The 22196-nt window shown below is 47.6% G+C and overlaps 1 protein-coding gene across 1 annotated transcript; it reads right to left on the bottom strand.

The window, feature by feature from the left end:
* Window positions 1-1419: 1419 nt before the first annotated feature.
* VKORC1L1 (vitamin K epoxide reductase complex subunit 1 like 1) lies at window positions 1420-17916 on the bottom strand. Its single transcript, XM_069873801.1, has 3 exons — window positions 17677-17916; window positions 2810-2919; window positions 1420-2146 (listed from the first exon to the last, which is right to left on the bottom strand). Exons 1-3 carry the CDS (start codon window positions 17868-17870, stop codon window positions 1920-1922), a joined length of 531 nt encoding a protein of 176 aa, XP_069729902.1. The 5' UTR covers window positions 17871-17916; the 3' UTR covers window positions 1420-1919.
* Window positions 17917-22196: the final 4280 nt, after the last annotated feature.

The following is a 22196-nucleotide window of genomic DNA, read 5'->3' as shown; positions in this document are numbered from 1 at the left end:
AATGAATCGTTGTCTAAAACTGGTAGACGAGAGGGACAAGTAATTTAGTGTTACATGCAACAGATGTTACTCATACCACAGAACTCTATACATAAAGCAGTTTCCACCTACATCCTCAATACAAACCAGAAAGTTACTTCAGTAGTAATTTAAATACTATTGTGTGAATTCAATCTAAAAATTCTATTCTCTTTACAGAACACTGCATGTTTCACAGTCAAGTTTATCCTCAGCAACGTAGTGTTTATAACCCACTTAGCCAGACAACAGACGTGTCTGACATTCATGTTTAAGACAAAAATCCTACAATTATTTAAACTAATTCTTTAGATAAATGGGTACGCAGTTGGAATTCTTCATATTTAGAAGCTGACAAGGGCAAAAAGCAGCACAGCACCAATTACAGAAAGTAGCTGAACCGATACATTTTGGTGTCACAGTCTGAAATGCAAGTGTTTTACTTTTCTGAATCACATCACCAACCTTCTATCGCACCAATTTAACTGGAACAATACTGCTACCACTTCTCAGTCTAAAAACTAAGAGATCTCTTAATACTCTTCTCTCCCCATCAAGTTGACAGGGAGTTTTGTTTGTTTGTGTGTTCGTTTTTAAAGCAAGGACACTTCTGCCTGCCAAGTTCAACACAAGGTATTTGGTTTAAGATTTTAAGACAGAAGGCACTTTTAACATTCAGCCTTAGAATACTGAGCGCAGAAACGACGTTTACGATTTTGTTCCTTTGCTTAAATCAGCGGTTTAATTGTTTCCAATTAGTTATTAGAAAGAGCAATGATAGCACTATATCATATAACATTCTCAGGAGCGCATTGACTTACTGAGCCCACTAAACAGGTTGCCCTTCCAAGGGATCTCATGCGTCTCAGGCCTAAAGTTCATTTCCCAATATAGCGCAAACCAAAGATCCTGACGAAGATCAATTAAGCACAACTGCTTCTCCAGCATGCTCCGTGGTTATCCCACTCAGACAGCGGTTCCCACTGCATTCGTACATCATCCAGCCTGGGTAACACAGGCTGCCTGATTGCAGCTTACAGGTGAAACCACTCTGCATGGAAATTCAGTCCTTCAAAGAACACTCTCCGATAGCCCAGCCCCCAGTCTGCAAAACATCTCGGTTCTATTCACCCCTATAAGTTATTTGCATTCTGTCCAGAAATTCATGAAGTTGTGGTTTAATTAATACACTTCAGGTTTCAGCTTTAATCCCATTTTTGTTACCGGAGACAAAAACAAAAGAAAAAGGAACCCAAAACAACCATCATTCTTGTGAAAGCACTGGCAGCAAGTGCCGCAGCACGGTGTTCTCTGTAGAGGTCACCTCTTCCATCCCGTCAGTCGGCTACAGCAGAACACCGACAGCTCCGAGGCGAACACAACAGATTGTACAGGAAGGTGTCCAGGGAGGAAACCAAGAGTTCTGACTTTATTTACAGTATACGTCCTAGTCAAATCTAAGTCCGTCGGCTAAAAAAAAAGAAGGTAATACACGTACTGTAAACATGGCAACATTAAATATGGTGATGCTAGTCTAGAATATTTAATGTCATAATCACATCTTGTTATACCTGAATTTATATACAGGATATTTTATAGCAAGTGTTACCCACTTCACGAGTGGAGGGGGAAGAGAGAGAGTCTAGGTTTTGCTCTGGCTAAAACTCCTTCAAAGTAAAGTTAAAGCTTGTCTTTGACTGCATTAGAGCTTCCTTTCATAACCACATTTACGTTGAGGATTAGCACAAAAAAAAATTATCTAGGGCCCCTTCAAATTTATAATTAAAAATTCAGTTATGATTCTCAGGGAAAATGTCTGATATGGAGAATAAAAAATTACTGCAAAATAAACTTAATGGAAGTTGGGTCTTCAGACTGTCAGTCAGCAGTTCAAACAGGCCTCACTCCTGCTTGGGTTGGAGTTGCCGTTTCCAGGCCTCATTCAAATAAACTAGTCGTTTGTAGTTGATGATAAAGAGAATGAAGTTCAGCAAGTATGTGATGACGCAGACAATGCAGAATTCCTTCAGCACAAAGTACAGAATGTACGCCAGGTACAAGGACCCTACGACAGACACTATGGAGGATGTCATGAGGATTAGAGCTGCTACTGCGCTTGCTGTCATACCTGCAATGAGAGAGAGAGAGAGAGAGAGAGATTGAGAGTTACCAGTGCCGCTCGCGCTTCCTGCTGCTGCACGAAGCACAACGATTCAAACTGAAGGCTACTCAGCACAGTGGTTTTACACACAAGTCTGTTTAGAATTACTGCTTGCAGGGGAGCTGCTAGCTTTTGCACACCAGTCCTTGGATAAGATGTGTTGTATTTACCATCTCCTGTATTCCTGAGTTATGGGGAGTTACAGTTGGTCAATTTGTCTATCAATATTAACAGCTTTACAGCAGATCATATAGTTATGAATACAAATACATGACATTTCATGTACCTTTTCGCCTGCTACTGCTATAGCTCCTGCAGTTCCATTTTTATTTCCCCTCTTTTCTATCGTGCAATCCAATGCTAAATATATTTAAGGGAAAATACCAGTGTAGCAACTGCCTTGACACTTATATTATTAGTAGCATAGCAAGAGGAAATGCAATTGCTCGTTATCGGTTGGGTTTTCAAGCCCTTTGGACAGCTGTATCATTAGACAGATGCTAAAAGACAAAGATAAAAATCACATGCATTTATCTGGTCTCTTGCAGATTGCAGGACGTGTAACGCACTCCTCTCTCATCACCACAGACCTGTTATACATTTTAGGCTCTAAATGGAATCAATACTTACCAAGTAGCATTTGTAGTATATAAAACACGAGTCCAAAAACACTGTTTGACTGATTTATTGCACTGTCCTTTCCAAAGATGGAACCCAACAGACCAAATCCTCGACCCCATCTGTAAAACAGTGAAACTAATTAACTTGTGGTTGGGCACCTCTTTCTTTACATCAGCATTTTCAGCACATCACTGCTGGAAAAACACAGATACAGATACTCAGACACGACCTGCTACACAAAGCTCAGGGGTATCTTGGAAAGCCCAGCAGCTCGCGACAGGGGCTGCACTAAGTACAACCTGAGCCCATCGCTGAGGGACATTACTCAATGCACCAGGAAATACCAAGTTCACATCGAGCAACTTCATCAAATACCACGGTGGCTTCCTAGGGCTGTAGTTCAGAGCTCTTTTGTCCAATACTTACTCCCTTTAGCGGTCCTCTCCACTGCAATAAGCTGGACACATGCTCACAGTTCAGCTTTGAGAGATAGTGCAGGTTGGTGAGAAGCGGTGACCAGCTCTGTCAGCACTGACCTCGCTGGCACCAGAGCAGGCAAATCAGAGTTTGCACTTCAGCTGCTCCTGAGCCGTCCAGCACCTCAGGAGGAACCCAAACCTGCTGGGCAGTCAGGCTGGGGATGGCTCCAGAACAAGTCTCACAGACCCCATTTGTGCCTGTGCACAGCTCTGAACCAGCACCTTCTCCACCAAGCAGTTCTCGGCAGTTTTAATGGTAAAGCAGAAAGCGGCACAAGCCCTGCAAAACTGCTGGTGCAATAAGGTGATAAAAGATGAAATTAGGAAGTACATTTGTGCTAGAAACCATTAAGTTGATGCCCTAAGGCAGATTACTCCACTCTTTATAACAGCAAACTGAGGACCTTATTTGTTAGTGTCACTTGAAATTACAAAAAGGCGTTAAGGCAACCTCAGCCTGCAGCTCAATTCCCTTTCATGAGAACATGAGGATGCGCCAAGGCAAGAACTACAGACACATAAATGTGAGACTGGGTTCACATTATCAGGTTAACTGTCACATAATGATGTAAAATAAGCGCAACTCCCCACTGCTGTTGCAGCAAAACACACACTGTGCTATATTTATGCCAGGACAAGCGTGGTTTCCGAATAATTTGTTGGACCAGAGGTAGTGGTTCTGTAAAGCACGGCTCAGCATAGGTTTGCCATCTATACACAGCAGGAACGTGGCTGAGCCACTCACCACACACCCAGGACACACTAGTGTCACCCTGTGTACTGTTCCCTCACACAGAAGTGCCACAAGGACATTTTAACACCACCTCTAAAACACTTTGTCAGCTCACAGCCATTTGCGCAGTATTTTCAAATCATATTTGACACAATCATTTTAATTCAAGCTCGGTAACCATTTGTAATTGACTGCTACACCCAAGCCTTGTGCTCTTCTCCCTCTACACCGAGCACAGAATGAGGTGCTGGATGGAAATATTGTGCACTGTTATGATTTAGCAGCAATTTGATAATTAAAGGTAGATCAAAGAGTTGGATCTTTAGCAGCTCTTGATCATAAACCAGCTTAGTATTTAACAAGGTGTTTGTATGGAAACCATGATAATCAAAACAGTGAATTAATTACAGATTCAGAAATACCGAGATTCGCTCCTACTTACTATAGGGTAGAATAAGAACATAGGCAAGCACCAAGGTCTAGAGATCATAGAATCACCAGGTTGGAAAAGACCCACCGGATCATCGAGTCCAACCATTCCCATCAAACATTAAACCACGTGTGTACAAAGGCAGGTCTATATTTAAGCATACAAGCAGCATGAATAATCGCTTATAAAGATTCATGCCTGAATTTAAGTAAACAGAGAGAGAGGAAAAGGGATCGATGAAGAGGCTGGCGAGGAAATTTTCCCCTCGAGACTGGTGAGGGCACTCACACACAATGCACCAGCATTCCCCATGGGCACTAGCAGGATCTCAAGGAGTCCGACAGATTCCCTGAGAAGGGTGTGGGTGCTCATTGAACGCACCAGCACTCCCAACAGGTGATGGTTGGCTCTCAAGGTGGCGACTTAGCCCTGGCATTTTACATTCTCTGTTAGCAATGAGAATGAGTACTACACCCAAGAAATGTCCCAGCTCTGGGAGATCCCTGGTCCCAGCCTGCTGTGGTCCGGAAGAGCTCCACAGGCCTTCCATTGGATGCCTGCATATAGGATTTTGAGATAACTGACTTTTGCCAGACGTTTGAATATTCATTTTGATGTTTTAATACTAATTTTTGCCACAACTAGAAGACATCATTCTGGCAACCTTCACCAGTGTCACCAGACCAACTCGCCTGGGCCCCGATCCAGGTACCAAGTGCACCCAGTGGTCAGGAGGGACTGACGGTCGGTCATCTCAGGCAATGCAGGGGCCTTTTCCAGGCACAAAGACACCAAGAGCACCGAAGGGATGCCCGGCAGCTCCAGATCTATGCACCACGACAACAGGCACTCTCTTCCCACTGCGCCTGGTGAAGATGACCAGTTACCAGTCCCCTCCTTCCAGCGGTGAGGGAGGCTTTTCCCACGCACAGTAGGACCAGGTGGACCAAGGGAATGCCCTGGCATATGGAGTGACTCTGCCCATGGGAATTCTTCACCCTAATGAGCCTGTGTAAACACGAGCCTGGTTTCCACTGGATCAGGGAGCGGCCCAGAAGGAGGGGGAAAGAGTTGTTCAGAGTGAAGAAGTTGTGCTAATCAGCCTGAAGTGGTCTGTGCAGCAGGGAGGGATCGCTCCACCACCAGTACAGATTCATAGAATAGAATCATAGAATCACCAGATGGGAAAAGACACATCAGATCAACAAGTCCAACCATTCCCATCAATCACTAAACCATGTCCCTCAGCACCTCATCCACCCGTCCCTTAAATCCCTCCAGGGAAGGTGACTCAACCCCCTCCCTGGGCAGCCTCTGCCAGTGCCCAATGACCCTTTCCATGAAATTTTTTCTTAATGTTCAGCCTAAACCTCCCCTGGTGGAGCTTGAGGCCATTCCCTCTCATCCTGTCCCTTGGGAGAAGAGGCCAGCTCCCTCCTCTCCACAACCTCCTTTCAGGTAATTGTAGAGAGCAATGAGGTCTCCCCTCAGCCTCCTCTTCTCCAGGCTAAACACCCCCAGCTCTCTCAGCCGCTTCTCTTGTTCTCCAGCTCCTTCACCAGCCTCGTTGCTCTTCTCTGGACTCGCTCCAGAGCCTCAATATCCTTCTTGTGGTGAGGGGCCCAGAACTGAACACAGGATTCGAGGAGCGGTCTCACCAGTGCCGAGTGAAAAAAGCACATTCCTACAAAGCACATTCACTGCATAAACAGCTTTCATCTAGTTGGGTCTCAAATCTTGTAAGTGACCGCAGCAAGACAGACATGCAAACAAAGCTCAAGCCAGCCTAGGTAAGACCATCACTCGCTGTATCACAGGGACGCTGCTGCGTGTCACGGGGCTGCAGAAGGTTCAGGAGGACACACAGTGAAATAGCACAGCACTGCCTGTCTCCCTGCAGCCCTGGGGGACAGGGGAGGACACGTTCTCCCAGCAGCTTCCACAGGGTAGTGGTCCCAAGCAGTGTACGGTACAGTCTGTGGTGAAGTCATATCAAAGATCTGGGAAAGCAGCTGTGGAGATGTGAGTGCAGCCGCTTCACAGCCAAGACAGCCACGCATCTCTGAGGGAGGGAATCTTAAAAAGGACCAAATACCATGCAACAACACTTAAGCAAACATGAAGAAATACTGCAGGTTCCAGGAATCTCAGCTATGCCAAAACTTTCCTCCCACAGAGGGAACGTTATCTAGATTTTTAGGTGAAAACCGTTTACCTCTTAGCCTTACTTTGATAAGAAGGTCGCAACACATCTAACAACTAACAACATCTGACAGCCACCAAATGCAGTATTACAGAGCCAGACAAATATATTAAAGGTATCAAAACTTTGCATTTGATAATCTACTTGGATCTTTCTGCATTATCACATTCATAGATATTTCACCTTACTATCCACACATGTAATCTGGTCTACAGGTAAGAATTCTTAGTAGGGTTAACATTAAACTCGATTTAAACACACTCAGGCTTTCCTTACTGAGAGGTGGCCGGGCCCAGAGAGTGGTGGGAAATGGCATTAAATCCAGCGTGAGGCCAGTTCCAAGTGGTGTCCCCAGGGCTCAGTGCTGGATCCAGCCCTGTTCAATGTCTTTATCAATGACCTGGATGAAGGCATCGAGTGCACCCTTAGCAAGTTTGCAGATGACACTAAGCTGGGTGGAAGCATGGATCTGCTGGAGGGTCGGGAGGCTCCAAAGGGATCTGAACAGGCTGGATCCATGGGTTGAGCCCAATGGGATGAGGTTTAACAAGGCCAAATGCCGGGTCCTGCACTTGGGGCACAACAACCCTGAGCAGCTACAGACTAGGAGAAGTCTGGCTGGAAACTGCCTGGAGGAGAGGGACCTGGCGGTGTTGGTTGACAGCGACTGACCATGAGCCAGCAGTGGCCCAGGTGGCCAAGAAGGCCAATGGCATCTTGGCTTGGATCAGACACGGCGTGGCCAGCAGGTCCAGGGAGGTTCTTCTCCCTCTGGACTCGGCACTGGTGAGACCGCTCCTCGAATCCTGGGGTCAGTTCTGGGCCCCTCACCACAAGAAGGATGTTGAGGCTCTGGAGCGAGTCCAGAGAAGAGCAACAAAGCAGGGGAAGGGGCTGGAGAACAAGAGGAGCGGCTGAGAGAGCTGGGGGTGTTTAGCCTGGAGAAGAGGAGGCTGAGGGGAAACCTCATTGCTCTCTACAATTACCTGAAAGGAGGTTGTGGAGAGGAGGGAGCTGGCCTCTTCTCCCAAGGGACAGGGGACAGGATGAGAGGGAATGGCCTCAAGCTCCACCAGGGGAGGTTTAGGCTGAACATTAAGAAAAAATTTCATGGAAAGGGTCATTGGGCACTGGCAGAGGCTGCCCAGGGAGGGGGTTGAGTCACCTTCCCTGGAGGGGTTTAAGGGACGGGTGGATGAGGTGCTGAGGGACATGGTTTAGTATTTGATGGGAATGGTTGGACTCGATGATCTGATGGGTCTTTTCCAACCTGGTGATTCTATGATAAGCAGTGCAACTCAGCGTGCCTAAGTCCATGCTCCAACACCAGCACAGCTCAGAGCGCCGGCAGGTTCCTGCTCTTCCCCTGTCTCTCCTGATGCTCATGAGATCCTGTTGTGTTTGAGAGCAAACTCAAAACAGCAGAAACTTTAGACAACAGAACCTGACCCTGCAGTTACTCTGCAATAAAACGTTGCTAATGGGAAGGTAATGAGTGCAAGCCCTTCCAGACAGTCAGCATCCCCCAGGCTGCAAAAGGTTTAGAGCAGGGAGACAGCTTTTCCCAGGTGCAAGAGTTCATTAAGTGTCTACTTGGACGTATAGAAACTTTAAGGACAGTGAGTATTAAACCGCAGTCCATGGAGCACAGCTCTAATCTCACATGTTGTTCCACACACTTCAAGACAGCTAAGCAGCCTGTGATTTAAGGACTTTTCCCAGCCTTACACGTTTTAAGTGTGAAGAAGCTTTCTGCTTGAAACTGAAAAGCAAGAAATCTAGATTTTGTATGTTCCCATTTCTATCAAAGAGGAGAAATCATAGAATCATTCTACCCAGGAGGTCCCAAACCCCACTAAAAGGCACAATGAACCAAAGCAATTTTGCAGCAAGTGGGGGAAGGAAGACAGAGTATGAAAAAAAATCTTCCTTCGCACACCAAAATCATGCAAATCAGACCAGAGTTATGGTAACTTTCAAAGTTTAAAAACATAAGGCAAATAAACAGCAAGAGAACAACTGCAATCCTAACATTAGAATAAACTCCAATAAATAAAACATCAATAAAAGGGACTGTAAACTGCTCAGATTTTCTTCATAGAACTTGCCTTTCTTATAAAGAATATCACAGAATCACAGAATGGTTTGGATTGGAAGGGACCTCAAAGCCCACCCAGTCCCACCCCTGCCACGGGCAGGGACACCTGCCACTGGATCAGGGGCTCCAAGCCCCATCCAGCCTGGCCTTGAACCCCTCCAGGGATGGGGCAGCCACCACTGCTCTGGGCAACCTGGGCCAGGGCCTCCTCACCCTCACAGCAAAACATTTCTCCCTAAGACCTCATCTCAATCTCCCCTCTTGCAGCTCAAATCCCGTTCCCCCTTGTCTTATCCCTGCCCTCCCTGATCAAGAGCCCCTCCGCAGCTTTCCTGGAGCCCCTTTAACATCATTTACAAGAACCATTTTTAGCTCAGACCAATAATTTTTTGGATACAGAATGTTAAGTAAAATGAACTGTGTTAATTAAAGAGTTGCTTGCACAGCGAGATAAAAGCATAACAATCCAACATCACCACCTTTCTCCCGGTGCTGCCCGTGGCTGCCGCCCCTGCAGCGAGTGCTCTGCCTGGGTGACTCAGAGCAGGGTGACAAACCCGTGGCGCAGGCTGCTCCCGCCACACCCCAGTGTCACCCCTATTAAAAAGAAAATATAATCTGAGCTCACGTCAAGGAAGTTTGAAAATAAATCTTAAAGGCATCTTCCTGTGGGTATTAAGCATCTCTCATTTGCACCTCTCATTTTCCAAACGTTCCATGAAAAAAAACTTCAGAATAAGAGTTTTCAGCCTAGAGAGCTGGGAAATCCAAGACGAAGTGTTGGGAACCATTCGTGTAGCTTCCTAACATCTGGAATTGAACACTACAATACCAATGCACATTTCCTTTCATCAAAAGGAGGTCTTGAAAATTATTACCTCCTCTCCAAACACCATCCCTTGTGGTTTAGGACACTGAACCAAGCTCAGGGGGGTTGCATTCCCAGCAGTTTCACACAGGCCTTGTGTGCACTTGGTGCTTCTGAAGAGGAAAGCAGGAACAACTGCAGTAATTTTGATCCCTAAGTGACGTATCTCCAATAAAACTGTATATAATTGAATCATTACCTGGTTTGTGCAATTCTGAGCACCCTCAACATTCCAGAACAGCACATCGTGGGAGCGCACTACAGCTCTAAACATTTTACCATCATTTAGCAGAGACAACACCTCTGGCCAAAAGGCACCCAAGAGCCTTGCCCAGCACACCCAGATCTCAGCCCTGTTAAAGGACAATGGAATAACCTCCACATTTAACAAGTTCAAACCTGTAAGAGCTATCAGAATGAGCTCTAAAAGCAAAAGATTTCCGAGCCTGACAAACACAAGTCAAACAAACTGTCTCTTTAGCCAGCAGTCAGACCTATCTCATCTGCTCTCTGTAAGAAATACTGTCCTGTTTTTCCTAACCAAGCACCCCAGTTCTGACAGTCACATGCAGGAGATGTTCGTAAGTGATCATTCCCCAAGATGCTTTCCTGCACCTCAATCATCAAGCTAAAAATCAGCTTAAGGAACTCCTGAATGGGCACGGACACGCTCAGCAGCCCACCCTAAAGCCTTCCCGAGTGTACAGAGACCCATTCTGAACACACAGCATCCTCAGGTGAGGAATGCCAGAGAACCACAGACCTTAATTTCACCTGGCAACCCTTGGTCCTCATGGCAAGAACAGAACTATCTACTGCATATTCATTTTCATGAGAAGAACTGCACCAGATGAGGTCAAGTCCAGCCAACTCCAGCATGACGGCTCTGCCAGGAACTTTGCCTTGGACCAGGCACACCTATTTCCCAGAGACTAAAACGGTATCAAACCCTTCAGAGACCAGATTATTAAATGGCAGGTACTATTCAAAATCTGAGAGCACTCTATTTGTGCACCAGGAGGTTTCCCAACACATTTCTCTCTCAATTTTTAGGTTTGCTGCAATGAAAAGGGCAAACAATAACACAAAAAAGATTATTTATAGTGCTCTGAAAATAGAAAGAACTCAAGTTTTGATTTCCAAGTAGCAGCAGATTACTTAAAGCCCCTCATTTCAGGATCATTTTTCACCCCATAAGCATCATTTTGTTATCAATAAGGAGCACCACTGATCACTTCGTAACCGCGAGGAAACAATAAATACCGTTTTCTAAAACAGGCTGACCCTTGACAAGTGAATGACACATTTCCCTCAGTGCTGTCTGACCTCTGAGCTGAGTTATGGTACAGAACGAGAGCTCCCGGGAGGACAGCAAAGTCAGCCTGCTCTCTCACATCATCCTGAGCGAAACACCCAAAGGTCAAAGCATCTGGAGCACCTTAATACTCAGCAACAAGAAGAAACTTTGGTTGCAGCTTCTTTACAGCTTCACTAGAGGATTTTGGATTAAACCTAGTTCACAGTTACAAGGTCACTTAGGCCACTCTTACAGTTTTAATAAATTAAGCACAAGCCTTCAATTAGAAGCCACAAGAAAGGAGATTAAAAATTCCCATTTGTAAGCTTGCCAAGTGTGCTCAAAGTTTTTGATTCCCTTAATTTCATGTTTAAATCTATTAGCAGTATTTACCATAAACAAATGAGATTTTGTTCCACATATACCCCAGCTCTGTTTCAGATAGAGCTGAAACTCAGCATCCAGATCAGCAAAATCCCAAACAAACAGCAGTTAATTATATTATAAAGCTCTTTACAGAAGCACTGGTTACTCAAGCTTCAGGCCAACAGCACCCTGCTTCTTCTACATAACCTCTTCTATTAAGCTATCGTAAATGAAGTTCAAACTTGAACTACAGGCACCTTGTGCGATTCACTTTGCATCCAGCAGAGAAATCCTCAGTTCTACTGCAGATTCCAGTGAAACTCAAAATAAGAAACGTATGAGAATCAAAAATACATGAGTCTGAGATCAGATTACTAAGAAGTTGAAATAAGGCGTCATGTAGCCAGGATGCTGCTGTGCTTTATAACATGTGCCTCCACCACTATATGTTATGTCAACCTGAAGTATTAGCTCATCAACTTTCCATTAAAAAGATCGGACAAAAAAATCACGTGAACTACCAGCTTCTGCTGCTTTGGGAGCACCTTGCATTAGAAGCAACAAAGCTGGTTTCCTCCACATGCTCCTGAAACCCTTTCCTTCACAGCACATGGAATAACCAGTGCTCTCTGCCTCCCAGTGCCGTCCGTTATCTACCAGTCCTGTCCAGCGCTGCTCGCACATGTGCCACCTGGCAGGCGAAGGGGACAGATAACCTTGGCTCACACAGCAGGTTGTTCCCCTTCAGCAGACGTATTACTTTGAGTTCCTCTCCCCTCCCCTTTGGCACGGAACCTGTTTCAATAAAACTTGTACCTTTGGTTGAATTTTGCCATTAAAAAAATGAAAAATCATAAAGTAAATTATTAATACACAAGAGACAGGCAAAATCTTCTCTAGGAACCGGGCTAAAAGAAAAGAATACAACAACCTTTCTTGGCTTCAAGTTGATTGCACTTTTTTGGCTCAGTGTCCCTAGCTGTGGAACTTGGATCACACTCATTTGGCTACAGCGATGCAAATCACCATCACCCTGACCCTGCAGCACTCCAAGTCCTGCCAAAGCAAAGTGCTTGACATGCTGGATGGATTCTGTCTGCACCAATTTCCTCCTGCCCACTCAAACCAGAGCTCTTCACACCTTCCCTCAGACCACAAAACCAACGGATCCTTGCAACAGACCTGCCATCCAACAACCTGCAGAGCTCAGGAGTCAACAACAACCAATTTTAGACCCTGGACCGATTAGACATGAGTCTCAGAAGGCAACACTTTCACATGAACTACTTTGTCAGCCTAAGAACCACCAATATGATTCCTACTGCCCTGCAGCTGCTTCATTAACTTCTATCCCTCTCTGTACAGAATCACAGATGCCTCACAGAAACAATCGCTTGGCTCAGAGTAAGGAAATTACTGATCAGAAAAGACTTGCAAAACTAGTAACATCTTTAAAAAGCACATGGGTCTCATTTGCAGAATGAGCTGAACAAGCTTTTCCTTTCCTCCCACCCACAAAAAGCTCCCTTCATCGTTGCTCCCCTTACATTGCTCACTATTAACAGTGGCTGCTGGCCTCAAACACACCTGAATGCCTGCTTGCAGTGAAAAAAACCTGCTGGGACAGGAGGAACTTATCATTGATACGAAAGAAAATGGCTACATGATGTTCTTAACCTGTCAAGCACACTTGACAGACATCAAGCTTACAGGAATTGCTCCACAACAGAACTGAATGGGAATCCACAATATAAAGATCGGGTTAGGGAGGAGGTCAGAGAAGTTTTCTTCCATGTGCCGTGTCTTTAAATAACAGGGTTGTTCTTGTCACCTGCATCTCCATCACAGTCTGCACTCTGTACAGATGCACCAGAGCCGTAGCTCTGGCAACGGGTGCTTCACTGAGAAACCAGCACTGTCATGGTTGTAGCTGCGATACCTCACAGCAGAGCCGCGTGTCTGCTCTGCAGAGGAACAAGCTCTACACCAACATGGTTACACTCACACCTAGCACTGAAGTACTCTGCCACAGAACTGAAGAATTCAAACACAACACTTACACAGTTCTAAATTCACTGCTTGAAATGATTTATGAAGGTGAGCAGAACACAATAATGCTGCAGGCATCGGCAAACCTGGTACAACAGCCGCATGTCCACCACACGCAACTGTACAGATCACGCTGTCAAGAAGCACCAGCTGACTACTTTGATGCGTCCACCAGAGGAGACAAGGCAGATACGCATCCTTCAGAACAGGCAGAGTGGCTCAAAGACAACAATCCTTGCATGTTAGCATGAATTTCAGAACAGGGAATCCCCAAAACACATTTGTGAAATGTACCCAGAAGAACGCAACTCTTTAAATACTTTTTTGACTCTAGAACTTCTTCAGTAGGCCAGTTGAAGCTGTTAACCTCGATCAATACTGACTGATCCCAAACCTCTCCCCTTACTGAGCTGGCTGAAAGCTACAAATGCCACTAACAATGCACAGCATCGCACGCCCTTTGGCCACTCCTGCCAGCGATCTGCAGCCCGTATTACAGTTGTGACAGCATTAACACGCACCAAACTAGAAAACTTCCCTCTAAAAGAGCCACCCACTGATCTGCTCTGCAGGAACCTCCAATTAGTCAAGACAGAAAGTAGAAACACATCAATATCAGAAGACCCTAGTCTCCCAGAGCACAGGAAAATTCAAAGCAAAGAGCTCTGGATCTCAGCATTACTGCTTAAATGTCACATTTAATTTAAAGCCATACTGCTATCCATACAACTTGAAATTTGAGTTTAATTCCCTCTGTGAAACAACTGTAACACCCACAAGGAAAAAGACTGTTCAGGTACTGCTATTACCCGGTTTTATTATCAACTAAGCCATTCCTGCCTAGAACTACTCTCAAAGAGAGGAATCATCAAATGCAAACATTAAGTATTTGTCTACTACCTTCCCTTATTTCTTCTTGGAAAATAAGCCATTACACAGCCCTCAGCTGTTTTTCTTTTTAAACCATTTCATGAACTTTCCCCATGATAAAAGCTTGAAATATGCTGACCATTAGCGTTTTGAATCAAGGGTAGTAGGAAGGTATCTCTCCAACATAATCTTCTGGATGAGTCAGTCTCTGATACAAGATTTTCCGTGCTCCTCCCTCTGTGTGCTGGTAATCTTTACAACATTTTTGCTCTCCTTGTTGTGCCAATACCAGATTTGGCTTAAAACAAGGCTTAGAAATACCAACAGCTTAGTAGTGAAAAAAAAATCCTCCCCAAAGATGAGAACTTAGTTCCAAAGTGACTCAGCTCAGGGAGGAATACACTAATTTATCCACATTATTCTATACCATTAAAGTTAATCCCAACACTACGAGGTGCTTTTTAAAGTCCAGTCTGCTGCTGGAGTCAGCGCTTGGAATGTGAAGATCGTTACATTCCAAGTTCCATTAGTAAATCCAGCTGAAGTAAAAAGTCACACAACCGGATGAACACTCCAGAAACCAAAAAAAAGCCACAAAGCACAAGTCTGTCACCCATTTTACTCTGCAGAGCTAACTCTGCTAATCAAATAATTGTGATTGCCAGTGTCACAGCTTAATGAGAAGACAAACAGTTAAAGCTGCATTACATATGAAAACACCATATCTGTAACTCTATTTCAGAGGAACTTAGTAAGAGGAAAAGTCGATTGGACAGAGGGAGTGAGAGTGACTGACAGATGTGGAGCTGTGCCAACATGGAAAATGAGATTAATATTTCAAGGTTATTCTTACTTCAAAGCTTAATAGCTCGCCCTCGTCTTAGTTTTAAAGTAATATTCCTTTTTCGCCTGTCCTATACAGTGCTGAAAGCACTTTCTTCTCCAAATATGGTTTGACTGAACAGACCTTGCACGCTCTTTTTACAAAAGCTCCTTTCCCCACCTGCTCTAATTATCACGAGTGATTCTGACATCTGCAACACTTCAGTCTTTAAGTAGGATTCTCCTAGCAACAACTACTGAGATTTTAGCTGATTTTATCCCTAACTGTTCATATTAATATATAGAATTCCTGCTGTAAAGTACTTAACAGGTCTTGCCCTGGCATAGTCACCACCTTAGCTGCAGCATAACTAATGAACACAATAATTACCAAGCATTATTCCATAATTAGGAATACCTAAAGACATAATTGGAATTCAAAGCATTTAGTAAACATGAATTAAAGCTACTACTTCAAATTCCCTGTCTCAACAGCAGCATTTGCAACAACAACAAAAAGCTAACAAAGGAATCAATCTATACCACACTGCTACGGAGGCTGCTTAGGTGCTTAAATCCCTGGTATTCTCTTTTTGCCTCTATAGCTGTAGTAAAACTTAGATTACTGATGGTACTCACGCGGTTTAATCTCAGTAGCCTATGAATAATTTTAAATGATAAGTTTTAATCATCTGGCAAGCTTATTGAAGTCGTCTTCCTGTTTAAACTTCTCATTTCAGGACACTTCTCACTTTGAAACGTGAACAAGCACCTTCACAAACTCAAGATTACCTGATGATAGACACAAAAGCAGAGCTAAAGCTCTCATTCAATTCCAAGAGCCTCCTCCCAGGCATCCGCAGATGCAAAGCTCCCTGTAACAGAACATAAATCCCATTTCTGTCACCACAGGAGAGGTTTTAAGAATAAGAACACCTTGTATTCTCCCCCACTGGCTGGTTATGATAACACAGCAAGTACCTTTACAAGTAATGCAATGGCTTTTATGCAGTCTACGCACTTAAAATCTCAAGTACTGACTGAGCCAAAGGCACTGAAACAACAGTAACAAAACCCTCACTGAAAAAAAAGAAGCAGCACTTTGTATACATATTTGCTGAAAAAACAGAACCCTCTCCTTTCCAGCTCCTTTCTTGTGGATACATTTGTGTCCGACTTCACATGCCTATTCATACACACGTATCTGCACAGAACAGTTTTGAGATTACTGGACAAGTCATCTTATTTCTTCATCTCTCCTTCTGTCAGAAAACACATGGAGCTGTTGGAGGGAGTCCAGAGGAGGCCACAAAGACGGCCCAAAGGCTGGAGCACCTCATCCAAGGGCAGGTTGAGAGAGCTGAGGTTGTTCAGCCTCGAGAAAGCTCCAGGGAGACCTTAGAGCAGCTTCCAGAGCTGAAAGGGGCTTCAGGAAAGTTGGGGAGAAGCTCTGGATCAGGGAATTCAGGGATAGGACAAGGAGGAATGGTTTTTCGCTGCAAGAGGGGAGATTGAGATGAGATCTTAAGGAGAAATGCTTTCCTGTGAGGGTGGGGAGGCCCTGGCCCAGGCTGCCCAGAGCACTAGTGGCTGCCCCATCCCTGGAGGGGTTCAAGGCCAGGTTGGATGGGGCTTTGAGCCCCTGATCCAGTGGCAGATGTCCCTTCTGACCCAAACCATTTTCTGATTCTGTGATATTCTTTAGATGAAATACTTGTGAATATGCTGTTTGGAAAGTTTCTTGGGCAAATTATACCTGAAAGTAATTCCTGTACTGTGTTTGCACTGGTAGCAGTGGTAACTACGCACAGGTTATTACTTTTCACAATTCTATAGCAATCAACTTAACAATAACAGGGCTAGCAGCACATTAACATTAATACGCTGCCTCTCCTAGGAGAAATAAGAACCGGCCTTGAGGAAAGAAGTGCTGAAGTCATTCCTGTCAGGAAGCCTGTAATCAGGATTTGGAGCGGGCATTTGTGGCTGAAGCAGAGGAATCCCTGTTGAATGGAGCATCCCGACAGCAACCTGTGCTGCGTGGGGACGTTACAATGAAAACACCATTCGGATACTCCAATTAGAGCAACCCAGCCCTGTGCAACGTTCATGTTCGCTTTGGCCTCAGCCACTCCTCACACCTACATCACTTGACTCCAACTGACATTTACCTGTCTCTTGGGCTAAATCCCATTGATTACAACACAGCTTGCAGCTACCTCATCCTCCACCCGGTACCCGTCCCAGAAAAGCTGCTCCCACGCTGCTTCCAAGCGTAGGGACCACCCGGGGCTGCTCGGAGCTGAGATGCCCTCAGGCCCAGGGAACTCGGGGGCTGCCCAGGAGCCCCCCTAGAGAACCGGGCAGCTCAGGGGCTCGGCCGGGAGCACCCCTAGAGGCCCGGGGAGACCGGGGGCCGCGCCGGGAGCCCCCCCAGAGGCGCGGGGAGCCCGGGGACCGCGCTGGGAGCCCCCTCAGAGGCGCGGGGAGCCCTGGGGCCGCGCCGGGAGCATCCCCAGAGGCCCGGGGAGCCCGGGGGCCGGGCAAGGCCAGGCCAAGCCCGCTCCGCCCTGAGGTGAGCGCCCCCCAGGCAGCACCTCGGGCTCCTGCCGGGCCCCACCGGCCCCCTGAGCCGCACCCAGGGCCCGGTCCCCTCCTCACCTGGAGGTGATGGCGGCGGAGCAGCGCACCCGCTCGCTGAGGTCGCACAGGGCCTGGTAGTGGAGGTCGCGCCCCTTCTCTCGCTCCAGGTGGCAGGCGTAGAGGGACAGCAGGATGCCGGCGGCGCAGACGGCGGAGCGGGCCACCCGCTCCCAGCGCGGCACCGACACCCGCAGCAGCACGGGCGCCGCCATCTTCGCGCTCCCTGCGCCGCGCGCCCCGCGCCGCCCGCCGCGCACGCGCGCCCTCGCCCCATTGGCTGCGCGCGCCGGCCCCGCCCACCGCGACCCCGGGGCTTCTTCCCATTGGCTGTCCGCTCCGGCCACGCCCACCGCGCCAGAGGAGCCGCTCCCCATTGGCTGCCGCACGGGACACGCCCACCATGACGACGCGATCGCTTCTCATTGGCTGCCCAGGGTGGCCTCTCTCCTCATGGCCCGGCCCGTCCCTCCGCGCGCGCGCACTCTCACCCCATTGGCTGTCCGAGCTGGCCCCGCCCACCGCGACAGCGACAACGCTCCCCATTGCCTGTCTCACAAGCCCCGCCCACCATGACTGCGCAGCCGCTCCCCATTGGCTCTCCGGGCTGACCCCGCCTACGACGGCGGCGAGACCGCTTTCTATTGGCTACCCGAGCAAGCCCCGCCCACCGTGGTAGCGTAACCGCTCCCCATTGGCTGTCCGGCGGCTCCCGCCTGGCCACGCCCCCCGCTCGCCACCCGGAAGTTGCGTCCCGCTCTGACGCCAGCAGGATAGTGGGGGTGCCTGCATATATCGAGGCTGTTGGATGCAGCCAGGAAGGAATAGGCAGGGGAAAGCGTGGCTTTCATGGGATGGTTTGGGTTGGAAGGGACCTCAAAGCCCATCCAGTCCCACCCCTGCCATGGGCAGGGACACCTCCCACTGGATCAGGGGCTCCAAGCCCCATCCTGCCTGGCCTTGAACCCCTCCAGGGATGGGGCAGCCACCACTGCTCTGGGCAACCTGGGCCAGGGCCTCCCCACCCTCACAGAAAAACATTTCTCCCTAAGATCTCATCTCAATCTCCCCTCTTGCAGCTCAAAACTGTTCTGCCTTGTCCCATCCCTGCCCTCCCTGATCCAGAGCCCCTCCCCACAGCCTTCTCCAGGATGAGCCTCCCCAACTCTCTCAGCCTGTCCTCGTACAGGAGGGTCTCCAGACCTCGGATCACCTTCGTGACCTTCTCTGTACTCTCTCCAACAGCTCCATGTCCTCCCTGTGCTGAGGACTCCAGAACTGGACACAGGGCTCCAGGTGGGTCTCACAGAGTGGAGCAGAGGGGCAGAATCCCCTCCCTCCCTGCTGGTCCCTCTGCTCTGGATGCAGCCCTGGACACTGTTGGTTCCTGGGCTGTGAGCTGGCTCATGTTGCTGGCTCATGTTGAGCTTCTCACCCACCATCATTCCACTTTTTCCTTCAGCTCTGGGTCAACTCAGGCATCTGGGCTGTACCAGGGAGTGCAATGAAATTCTGCATGGCTGATGTGGTGCTTCCCCATGGCTAAGGTGATGCTGGTCTCTCAGCTCCTCCAGCCTGCGCTCAATTTTTTTTTTTTTCTGCTAATTTGGAGAGATTGCAGCCTGCAACCACCCAGAATCCAGCTGGTGCTTCCTGTGCAGACGGATCATGCTGAGTGTCTGTCACGTTCCCCCAGTTTACCCTGAGACTTTCTGGGGGACGCAATTTGGACAAGAGATATAAAAAGTGTGTTAAAAGTTTTTTCAAGCACGCACTGAAGCCTGGTGCTCCACCTTGCTCCAGAGCAGCTGCCAATGGATTTCTCCAAGCTTCACTCTGCCTTGTCTTTGGTAAAATACATTTTGCTCTTGAGTGACGGGGTTTTGTCTCGTGTTGCGCTGACCTGGGTTCACATTCTTATCGTGCCTCTAAATATGGGTGAGCAGAGCGGTGAGCCAATAGAGATGGTTGGAATGAGATGGATACAATCAAAGGTAACCAAGGCTGGATCTTCATGTGTGTCTGTTTTCTGTTGATGCCGTGAAAAAGCCAGACTCAATAATCAATGCCAATTTGATTATTAAGCAGGTATTCCTTGAATAAACTGCACCAGGGCACACAGGGGGTAACCCACCTAATGTGTCCAACTACTTAGACTGGTTACATGATTTTTATACTGGTTAAACATACATATTCATATAGATTACCAGAAACATGTTATATGTCCATTGTTTTTAGGGGAATTTATTGTCATAGTTTATCACCCAATCTTGTACACACATCATGGTTTCTCTGTGTCTTCAAAAGCCTCTGATGGTCTTTACCTCATCTCCTTCCTCATTGTGTCCTCTTGGTGAGCTCAGGTCTGTCCTTAATCCCTGCTGTGGGACTGCCCTTTTGTTCCTTTGTATCAACTAGTAAACAGGCTAAACTCCTGTTACAGTCACACTGCAAACTGGCCAAGATTTGATTCTTATTATTCCTATTATTGCTTAAGCTAATTCATTCCCTTAACGTAATGATTTATTCCTTCCTTCATTACCAAAAGTAGCATCGATATCTGTCTGGCTGTGGTTTAACAACCTCCATGTACTGTGAACGCTCACCAACCTTGCTGGCTGTTCTCATTCCCTTCCCAGTTTCATTGCATACACATTATTGCTGGGCATTAGCAGATGGAAGAGCGAGTCAGTACAAAAGAAAGCTCTGTGAGCATTCCCAAGACACAGCACAACGGCACCTTTCATACCGCCTGTTACACCATCTGCGCCTTCATTGTTCTGGAAAACAAAACGACCTCAGAGAGAGATAGGTTGCAAAATGACTTCAGCCACAAGGAGGAATCCCTCTGCCAGCCATAAAGGTAAATTAAAGAGAGCTGAGAAACCCATTAATTAAGAAATGAACTGTTTGCACTCTAGCTAGCGTATAAACTAAGTTAAACATCTGCTGTCTATGCTGTACACTCTGCTGTCCATGGGAACAAGGGGAGAGGGACAATGGGAAAGGAGCAGAGCTGACCAAGGGGGAAGTGGCAACCAAAATAATAACAGATACAGTGAAGCTGCAGGGAGAGGAACCACTGTTAGAACAGGCCCAGAGGAGGCTACAAAGATGAACCGAGGGCTGGAGCACCTCCCGTACAAAGACAGGCTGAGAGAGTTGGGGTTGTTCAGCCTAGTGAAGGCTCCAAAGAGACCTTAAGACAGTTTCCAGTACCTGACGGGGCTTCAGGAAAGCTGGGGAGGGACTGTTTACAAAGGCCTGTAGTGACAGGATGAGGGGCAATGGGTATAAACTGGAGAGGGGCAGATTTATACTAGACATAAGGAGGAATTTCTTCACTGTGAGAGTGGTGAGGCACTGGAACAGGTTGCCCAGAGAAGTGGTGGCTGCCTGGAGGTGTTCAAGGCCAGGTTGGATGGGCTTGGGCATCCTGATCCAGTGAGAGGTGTCCCTACCCATGGCAGGGGGGTTGGAATTGGATGATCTTCGAGGTCCCTTCCAACACAAACTAATCTATGAGTCTACTTTGAATCATAGAATCACTAGGTTGGAAAGGACCCTCCGGATCATCAAGTCCAACCTTTCCCATCAATCACTAAACCGTGTCCCTCAGCACCTCATCCACCCACCCAAGGAAGGTGACTCAACCCCCTCCCTGGGCAGCCTCTGCCAGTGCCCAAGGACCCTTTCTGTGAATTTTTTTTTCCTGATGTCCAGCCTGACCCTCCCCTGGCAGAGCTTGAGGCCATTCCCTCTTGTCCTGTCCCCCGTCACTTGGGAGAAGAGCCCAGCTCCCTCCTCTCCACAACCTCCTTCCAGGTAGTTGTAGAGAGCAATGAGGTCTCCCCTCAGCCTCCTCTTCTCCAGGATAAACACCCCCAGCTCTCTCAGCCGCTCCTCTTGTTCTCCAGCCCCTTCCCCAGCTTCGTTGCTCTTCTCTGGACTCGCTCCAGAGCCTCAACATCCTTCTTGTGGTGAGGGGCCCAGAACTGAACACAGGATTCGAGGAGCGGTCTCACCAGTGCCGAGTCCAGAGGGAGAAGAACCTCCCTGGACCTGCTGGCCACGCCGTTTCTGATCCAAGCCAAGATGCCGTTGGCCTTCTTGGCCACCTGGGCCACTGCTGGCTCATGTTCAGTCGCTGTCAACCAACACCCCCAGGTCCCTCTCCTCCAGGCAGTTTCCAGCCAGACTTCTCCTAGTCTGTAGCTGCTCAGGGTTGTTGTGCCCCAAGTGCAGGACCCGGCATTTGGCCTTGTTAAACCTCATCCCATTGGTCTCAGCCCAGCGGTCCAGCCTGTTCAGATCCCTTTGGAGCCTCCCGACCCTCCAGCAGATCCACACTGCCACCCAGCTTAGTGTCGTCCCCAAACTTGCTCAGGGTGCACTCGATGCCTTCATCCAGGTCATTGATAAAGACACTGAACAGGCTGGGCCCAGCACTGAGCCCTGCGGACACCGCTCGGAACCGGCCTCCACCCCGTTCCAGCCCCGTTTCCCGCCCCGGTCCCGCCCCGGTCGCCCGGCAGTGACGC

This window comes from Phaenicophaeus curvirostris, chromosome 21, assembly GCF_032191515.1.
Source record: "Phaenicophaeus curvirostris isolate KB17595 chromosome 21, BPBGC_Pcur_1.0, whole genome shotgun sequence".
In the NCBI taxonomy this organism is placed as follows: Eukaryota; Metazoa; Chordata; class Aves; order Cuculiformes; family Cuculidae; genus Phaenicophaeus; species Phaenicophaeus curvirostris.
The sequence above is the reverse complement of the archived record's forward strand: the minus strand, read 5'-3'. Positions and strand labels throughout refer to the sequence as shown.